Source organism: Cetorhinus maximus, chromosome 7, assembly GCF_964194155.1.
Source record: "Cetorhinus maximus chromosome 7, sCetMax3.hap1.1, whole genome shotgun sequence".
NCBI lineage: Eukaryota > Metazoa > Chordata > Chondrichthyes > Lamniformes > Cetorhinidae > Cetorhinus > Cetorhinus maximus.
The window spans coordinates 21,539,636-21,549,120 of NC_135885.1; the positions used below are offsets into that span (position 1 = coordinate 21,539,636).

At 43.3% G+C, this 9,485-nt stretch overlaps 1 protein-coding gene across 1 annotated transcript in view; it reads left to right on the top strand.

Moving 5' to 3' along the window:
- The window catches only part of atp10a (ATPase phospholipid transporting 10A), a 183,300-nt gene that overhangs the window by 98,168 nt on the left and 75,647 nt on the right, over positions 1–9,485 (top strand). Inside the window, exon 10 of the mRNA XM_078545152.1 lies at positions 3,490–4,045. Within this exon, the coding sequence (XP_078401278.1) occupies positions 3,490–4,045 (556 nt within the window). The remainder of the gene's footprint in view (positions 1–3,489; positions 4,046–9,485) is intronic.

The following is a 9,485-nucleotide window of genomic DNA, read 5'->3' on the forward strand; positions in this document are numbered from 1 at the left end:
TTTTGTTTAGCTAAAACAGGTGCAATGTGTATACATGTACTTTGCCTACGAAGAATTGGGCCCTGTGTATTAATATATGTATCATCCAATATATGTAGCCACACTGCGAGCCCGACGGACGATCTTAAATTGGTTGTCAGTGAAGTTCTTAGCACACTAGCAAATGTTGTCCAATTGCAGAATCACATCTAATGTTGAACACTGTTTTGAGTTTTGCAAGCACGGGCTGGTTGGATACGGTCTGTGCCTTGCCCCTTGTGAACAGTGGGACATGCTGTTTGATACGATCTGCCAGTCTTCAGGATGTACGGCCTAGCATCACACTGGCACTGAAATTCATATGCCACACTACTCATTTGTGTGATAGGCAGAATGTCTTTTTGACAACAGCAGCATCCTGGTAATGGTGAATACCACTCACTTTGCTACTGCATTGTAGCAGCGTGAAACAGCTAGCTTCACCTGTTGCTGAAAATTTTGATACCTTGTCTTTCCAGGGTAACCTGAGGTAGACTGGGCTCTTTTCAGGGCCAAAAGTGATGACCTTAGGCCTGTTCATAAGTTTGCATGATATATGGCGTGAAATGGCCGGATCAGGATAACAATTATCCCGCAGGATGCCTTTGTGCCTGTTTCTGCATCATGCTTGCATGATGAGCAAAAGTCTCGAGCCTTATTTATGAGGTTGCCGATAAGGCTAATCTTTTAGCATGTGGAATCCCAAAGCGTATATTGACCAGGTTTGTGGTAGAGAACTCCCGGCAGATTTCTCAACTACTATGTCAAGGAAGGGGAGTTCATTTGACTGCTCCATTTCAAAGGCGAATTTGAGCGCAGGGTGGAGCCCATTAAGATATGTAAGGAAATTATTACAGCTGCGGATTTAAACATAGCAGACGTATCACCCACATATTGGAAACATGAGAGGGGTAGGAGGTTAGGTGTCATTCCATCGAAGACTCGTTTCTCGTGGATCCCAGCAAAGATGTTTGTGAGAGCTGGGCCTAGCGGGGATCCCATGGCAACATCATCTGTTTGGGCATACATGGTGTCATTGAAACTGAGCTCAACTGCGTGAGTTGCCGAGTTCATAAGTTCAATGAATACTGATTCGCGCAATGGTGGTGGGTCTAGATGGTGATTATGTGGTGCTGCAGCGCTATATCTATGGCTTCCTTAAGTGGAACATTAGTGAATAGGCTAGCAAGGTCAAATGAGCACATTGGACACAGCATTGCTATCGATTATGCAAGTCTTGTCTGGCCTGGATGACAAAAAGCTTCGACATGGCTCTTTTTTTCAGCAATACTAAAGTGTTCTTTACATTCCACACATTTATCCAACTTTTTTGAAGCGATCTATGGGCAGGAATTTTAGGTTGGCATGTGGGCATGATCGGTGGGCCCAGGAGCGGCCAGGGAATGGAACGCCGCCCGCGATCGGCCCCTGACCGTGATTTCATGCTGCCTGACCGATTAACTACCAGCCAGCGTGAAACGCACGCTGAAATGTTCAGCGCTGCCAGAGTGTTGTGGGGGGAGGGGGGAGAGGAGGGCAGGCATTGTCGTAGGCGCGGGGCGAGCGCTGAATGAAAGCTCCCTGAAGGCAGAGAGCTGCCTCAGGGAGCTGAAGAATTTAAAAGCCAAAAGTAAGGTTTTAAAATCTGGGAAAAAAATGTCCACGCATCAGAATCAGAACCTGAACATAAACATGATGAAAGTTCTGCCCGTGCATTTTAATTTTTTTAAATTTAATAACAGAAACCTCTCCCCGCCCATGGATGAGGTTTCATCAAAAATGCAAAGTCCACCTGGCAGATTTGCCCGTCCGTCAACCTTAAGGTTGGACGGACCATGAAAAATTGGGGCAATTGGAACTTTAATGGGGTTAATTGCCCTCTTGATTGTTGGCGGGCGCGCTTCCGACTTTCGCGCGTACCGCTGACCGAAATATCACCTGACCGCAGGATGACTTCAGGCCACTTGCTGGATGTCATCACACGCTATTTTCCCCTCGAGCGGGTCGGGCACACGCCAGCACATCGAGCTAAAAATTCCGCCCTATACCATTTTACTTAAAAATAAAAATCCAAATATTGACTTTTCTTCTTTTTCTGACAGATTTCTCTCTTTCTCACCTAAAGACTCCTTGCAGTTGCTCAGGTATTAGTTATCCTATAGCCCCCTCTGCCAACTTTCCCCCCCACCCCCATAACCACCACCTAATTAGCCATTCTTCATATGTGAGACTTCATTCTTTCCCTCTTTTTGTTTTCCCTCTTTCCCTAGCTCAGAGCTAGACTAAAGCCTCCTAATGTTGCTCTGCCTGAGATCAGCTAACTCAGCACAAAGCCAGGGATTGAACCTAAGACCTACATGGTGTCTGAACCAGATATATCAGTGTGGGGAGCTTGGCAGGAGAGGAGGGGTGATCGTGGGGGGTTCATCATTCATTTCTCTCTCAAACCCAGCAACGGATAAGAACATTTACAGAAAATGCATTTGTCTGATGCTCTCAATCGTTGTTTAGAGAAGGAGAGAAGAGACAGTGAGCGTATGTTGAAAGATATTGATCAGTGATCCACAGCTTGATGCTGATAGGAATGACTCAAATCTCAACACTTAGGTTGAACATGCAAACATACAAAAAACTGCTCAATCTAAAAGTTTTGGCAGGGAAAAAAATTGTAAAATGAAGATATTTAATTCAAACCACATAGGCCAGGATTTTCAACTCAGTGTGCTGGCGCGCACCCGACACACCTGAGCATGAAATAACGTGCGATGATGTCGGGCGAGCATCCTGACGTCATCGCGCACTCGTGCGATATTTCGGTCGGCGGGGCGCGCGGATAGGCCAGGTGGCCTTTGCATTTTTTGTGAAACCTCATCCACGGGCGGGATGAGGTTTCCAGCAATGAATAAAAAGTAAACAAATGGTTTTTTTGAACTCATTATTAGCATGTCCCTCTGCATGCGACTGAGTCACACGCGGGGACATATTTATATTATTTGTGAAATCTTCATTTTTCATTTGAAAGATCTTCAGCTCCCTGAGTCAGCTCTGTGCCTTCAGGGAGCTTTCAGTGAACGCAGCCCCGCACATGTGCAAACCTCAGCGCTCTGCTTCTCCCGCCCCCACCCTGGCAGCGCCGAGGCTCTCAGCACGCATTTCACGCTGTCTGGCTGTCAATTGGCCAGCCAGCGTGAAGCCGCGGTCGTGGCCTGGTCACAGGCGGGCGGACCATTTCGCAGCTGCTCCCGGCCCCGCCTGCTGTGTCCACCCAACGAGGGGAGTATCCTGCCCATAATGCTCTGTTCCTAATTCTTATAGGGTGGCATTAACAGCACTTATACCAGTCTCAACGTTCATATGAAGTAGCATAATTGTAATGAACTTGTTAATTTTAAAGCAAAGACAAGCATGTACACGTTACAAAGGTTTAACAATGTTTTCTCTACTGAAGATACTTGTGTTAATTTTCCAAAGGTTCGAGTCCGCTTTGAGCTGAAATCTCCAGTCAAGACATTAGAAGATTTCATCAAAAGGTTTACCCCCAGTCGCCTGACCTCGGGCTCTAACAGCAGCAGTTCATCCAGTATTTCTACAAGTAAATCACTGTATAGAGTCTCATCCAGTGCCATACCCTCTCCTTCTGGAGAAGTTACCTTACTGAAGATGGGTGAAGAGCTTGGCAGATCTCCGCAGAGGGATAAGAGTGAAAATTTCTTTCAGCCAGGCATGGTACGAGACAATGGGAAAGATGGCGAGCTCCGCTATGAGGCTGAGAGTCCAGACGAGGCTGCCCTTGTTTATGCAGCCAGGGCCTACAACTGTGCACTGGTTGAAAGGTTGCCAGAGCAGGTGACCGTGGAGTTGCCCCATGTGGGAAAGTTGACCTTTGAACTCTTGCACATCTTGGGGTTTGATTCCACCAGAAAGCGGATGTCTGTTGTGGTGAGGCACCCGCTGACCGATGAAATTGTTGTTTACACCAAAGGAGCAGATTCTGTCATTATGGACCTCCTTCAGCAGCCTTCCACAGGTAGGCAAATATTTCTACTGATAAATCTTTTTTCATACAGTAACTATTTCTCTTAACAATGGGTGAAATACAGAATTTCTCCCCCACCATGGGGATGTCCGGCATTTATACCATGGGCCTGAGCTGAGCTCTTGTTTCATAAGAGTGACCTCCCTCCATGCACCACTCTCCTACTTGTCTGTCACAAACTAGTCTTTAGCCACAGAATTCACTGACCTTGGTAGAATAGAATTCTCTATAGCGTGTGTTGTAAGGTATTGGGCATAGTTCAGTAGGTCTTATGGTATTCATTCTCTTAGGTAGTACAACAGTAAGTATTTATTAACTACTAGAAACTATATACATGGATACCGTAAAGGCCTAAGCTAGGAGCTGTCTCCATGCTGCCAAACAAGACTCTGTCCAGCTATGTTGAGCCCTAGTTGCGGATCATGTGTTTTCTTACATCACTGTGTGGGCATTTGAGCTCGCAGGAACTTGCAGCTCTGTATAATTTACGACAGTGGTTGTCTTGACATCTTCTGCCATTTTGAAGAGATTCAGGGCTACACAGGCATCTCTGCTCGAGAGAAAAAAACTAGTTATGGATGACGTACATTAACAAATCCGAAGATTTGTTTACCAAAATACCTTAACGGTTCCAGAATCATGCCTATGACTGGAAGTCTGATTCCCCTGGGCCCATAGAGGTGTGTGTCTGTTGTTCGTAGCCAGAGGTCTCTCAGCCACGGTTCTTTGTCCGACAGGACTGTAACACTGGCTCCCATGTCCAATTTAAAGCTTGTGAGATGGCCAGTAACCAAGAAGCCCACATTCCGGAATGAAAATCCAGGATCTTTGACCTCACTCAAGAAGAATGGTTGTGTGTCCTCTTGGTGTGCCATCTTAACCTCGTCAACCCTCTTGGCACCTTCTGTGCGCTTTGGTGTTTTGGCTTTGCAGGGCTTCCCAAAGTGTCCTATTCGGTTACACTGAAAGCATTGGGCTGAAATTTGCCAGAGATTGATCACGCCTGTGGGGGCGCTTTGCTCCACAGTGCTGGCATGGTCTCTCTTCTCATCGGTCAGCATATTGCTCCCCTTGGCCTGGAGTGTTCCTGTTTCTGTGCTGTTTCAGTAGCTGGACAGTAGGGATTACTTTGTACCATGGTTTGCTTCTCCCTTAGTATGGATCTGTGCTGCAAAAGGATTTCAGATTGCCCAACAATCTGAATGGCTTTCTCAAGGATTAGATCTTCCTTCGCTTGAAGCATGCCTGACAGTGCGTCGCCCGCCACTCCTACAATTATTCTAAACCTAATTAGCTCAGATTTTGGGTCACCTTAATCACAGCCTTCAGCCATTCTGTCCAACTCATTCATGGAGTTGACAGGTACTACTGGCTGCTGGACACGTTTATTAAATTTAGCCTTGTCAAGGATTTAGTTACTTCTGAGGTTAAAATAAGCATCAGGTGATTTTAAAACGTCATCAAATTTTGCAGATGAGCATTGATTCCTTGTCTAGCTATTACATCATTGGCTATCTGGCCTACTGAATAAAGCAATGCGTTAACTTGTTCAGCTTCTGTCTTCTTGTCCAGACCTGAGGCAATGTATCTACGAATCTCCTTCTCCAGAGTCCCCAGTTTTGTGATCGACCTGAATAAATCCAAATTGGTCTGGAAGATTGGATATTTGAAACATGGTTAAAATTTTTAAGTTGCAGGTTCAGCTTTAAGGGGTTTCTGAAAATCCAAGGTGGCACTGCCAAATGCTTTTTCACAAAGGGTTTTCCCCCCACTTACCAGATTTGGCAGATTCCTGCAGTAAAGGCATTCGCGATATTGGCGTTTAAATTTTTTAAACAATGGATACCAGGATCAACTGGTTAGTGTCTTCCCTGCTTTAGCGCAATGTTCCCGGGTCTCGAAAGCATTGAATCCTGGCTTTTGTTAGGTTTTGAGAACTGCCTACTCAGTCCCGATTAATGTTTAATTTTTTTTTTCTTTGCTCAGAGCAAGCTCAGCCGCCATGTGTTCAGGCGCCGACTTGAAAATCAGGTTCTCGGATTGCTATGTTAAATGGCAATTTCTGACCACTGCGGCATTTAACTTCTTTTTCAGGACTCGTGTTGCCCAGGAATTTAAAAGTTTTAGCTCACCCGTGCGAGGTCTGCTGGCTCTGCACACTCTGGGTGTAGAATGTGGACTTTTAAGGGATTCAGTGACGTCTTCTGCTGCAGTGAGGAATTTTATTTCTGCCTTCAGCTTCCAAGCCTTTCTTTGGAGCTTTTCTCTGGCGATTTCCTTCTGCCCTTCATTTCTTGAGCTTTTCTTCAGGTCAGAACGCTTCTTCGATTTTTCTTTCAGTTTTCCAGGATTTTAATTTTCTTCTGCAGTCTCTGCGAGGTTTTGCGTTCTATTCGCTGCCACCACGTTGTACGGTGTTGGGAATAGTTCGGTAGGTCTTATTAAGGTATTCATAATCTTGGGTATATCAACAGTAAGTATTTATTAATGACTACAAACTATATACATAGATCCAGTAAAGGTCCAAGCTAGGAACTGGCTCCATGCTTGCTTCTACACACGGCTCTATTCAAAGCTACAGTGACCCCTAGGTGCAGGTCATGTGTTTTGTTACATCACTGAATGGGCAGATCGTACTCAATCCCACACTAACCCTTTATGTGCCAGACCCTTCTGCAATGCAGAAGCATAGACAGGTTTTCTGCACATTAGAAAAAGGGAGATGAAGTGCCCAATTATAAGCAACATTCTTACATTTAAAAAGAAAAATCACCAATTGTGCAACGGCACGGCACAGTGCTCTTTGTGTAGCACATGCAAATTATAAACAGGAATAGGCCTTTCGACCCCTCAAACCTGTATTGTTTGCACTTGCGATTCCCGGACAGTGGAGCTGCTCGTTAAAGCTGCAAGGTAAAAGATAAGTTATGGCGACAAAGTAGAAGGGAAATCAGAATAGATTCAAATAACCATGTTGGAGCAAGCTAAAACTTTGTCTCGAATATATTTGAAAGGAACCAGAATTGAAAGGTCATTTACTTTGTAGCAGAAGAACAATGTTCTTTCAGTTGATCGTCCTGTGTTATAATTGCTCTAAAAAATAGCTAAATGCTTTTGCTTGGACTGCAACAATGTGCGAAAGCTCCAAAATGCAAATGAATGTTTCCCCCAGGATTGGGTTCAGGACCCTGTTTCCAACCCTCTGAGGGAAAATCCACCTCTACATGTTCGCATACTGTTCAGAATCCCCTCACTCTGAACTTGTGTGATGATGTGCTTTAAATATTTTTAAACCTGTTGTACAGGAATATTTAAAATAGAGCTGCTTTCTTGTACCTGAAGGTACCTAGAATCTTTGAGCACGTTTGCCTACTACAATTGGGAAAGGGAATAATATTTATCATTTAATCCATCAACTCATTAAAATTTCAGTAGAAAAATTGAAAATTGACATCTTCATTAATGTATCATGTTGCTGCTGCACATTGTGATTAGAGAATTTCCTATCCTGTGCATTTGCAGCGTTCTGCACATTATTGCAGTCTGAGCAAAAGCATTTAGCCACTTTCTAGAGCAATTATAACATAGAATGCATAGAACATTGTTCCTCTTCTGATTGTGACCTCAACTCCATATTCTCACCTACCCCTGGTAAATGACCCTTCAATTCTGGCTCCCTTATCATATATCCAAGATATTAAGTGGTTAACTTTCTTGAATACTGTTACTTGAATCAGTCCAATTCTAATTTCCCTTCTTCATTTCCACAATTTATCTTCTAATTTACACCTCTATCGGACAGCTCCACTACCCGGGAATCGCAAGTACAACACTGCGTTAAAAGACTCAATTAAGAATTGGAAATTTTGTTTGGTTGCAAGTACTCTCCATGGAAACAAATAGTGCTCCTTATGTTTTATTATCCAGTTTGCATTTGTCTTGAATGTTGACATAGTCTTTGCTTCAATCAATAACCCTGGAACTGAATTCCACAACCTCGCAACTCAGTGTAATGCATTTTCTCTTGTGCCCTGTTTTAAATATCTTGCATTTAATCATTGATTCATGGGCCCTCACTCTAGACACAGCTACTGGAAACCGCCAGTTTCTGTCTCCGAAAGTAAAATACTACAGATGCCGGAAGGCTGAATGAAAAATGGAAAACAGAGGAAATACTCAGTCGGTCAGGCTGCATCTGTGGCGAGAGAAACAAGAGTTAACGTTTCAGGTCGATGTCACTCGCCAGACCAATTCTGACAAACGATCATCAACCTGACATGTTAACTTTGTTTCTTTCTCCACTGTTTCCTTCTATCTTGTCCCACCAATTCATAATTTTAAGCACTAATATCATACTGCCCCTTTAGTATTTTCTTCATACCAGTCAACATCCCAGTGAATCTGTATTGCTAAAATGAATGAAGGTCTCCTGGTGTCCTGCCCAAAATTACTCCTTGCCCTCAAACTAGTTAATATGGTCATTTATTCATTCATTTTGCTATTTGTGGATATTAATGTGTGTGCAAATTGATTGCCTTACTTGCTTACATAACTTTGAGACATCTTAAAATAATGAAGCATTAGATAACTGCAAAATGTTTCCCTTTTTCTTCCTTTCTACAGATGTTAGGAAAAGATGATTCTCATACTGTCTCCTTTACGAAATTTAGGTAGTAACATTCACGCTGAATTGATGCTACAAACCAGGGATTAATGCATTTAAGAACAGTATCCCTAGAAAGTAAATAAAACATGTATCAGATTATACAGTACAACTGCTGATTATTTCTAATAGGCTATCAGCTTGAAGGAATTACATTGATTTGGAGTAGAAGATATATATTGCAGCTGAGGTTACTGCAATGGGAAATGCTCAATGGCATCTGCATTCACTGCTCTAATTGATACTTAAATTCAGAGATAAGCCAAGTCATTTCTGTCTCTTTATAGTGTGAATGACTTGAGTATCCAGTCACAAATGACAACTGTTTACCAGAGATTCGATAAGATCTCTGAAGCACTTCTCAGAATTAGAGGTGAGGGAGCATATAGGTCATACAAAATCCAAAACCACAAGAGAGAAACATCAGTGTGGCCATCAGAATTTTCCATGTCTGAGCAGGAAATAATCGTGCTTCATTTTTACTTCTGAATAACATAACCTCTGCCCCACCACCCACTCCTTGCTATGTAGCAGGGAGACTAGTTTTGCTGAAGGAATTCATGACGGAAAGAACATCTTTCACTGAAATCCTTATTTTTTGCCATGATACTCGCTAGCTGGGTGAATTCTTGATAACCAACAAATTGAATGAGCTTGTTGTAAATCACACATGAATGTTCAGCGAGAGACCAGAAACATTATTCAATTTCTGTTGTGCAGCTAATAATTGCTGGGTTCTTTTTGTGAACTGTTTGCTGATGAGAAATG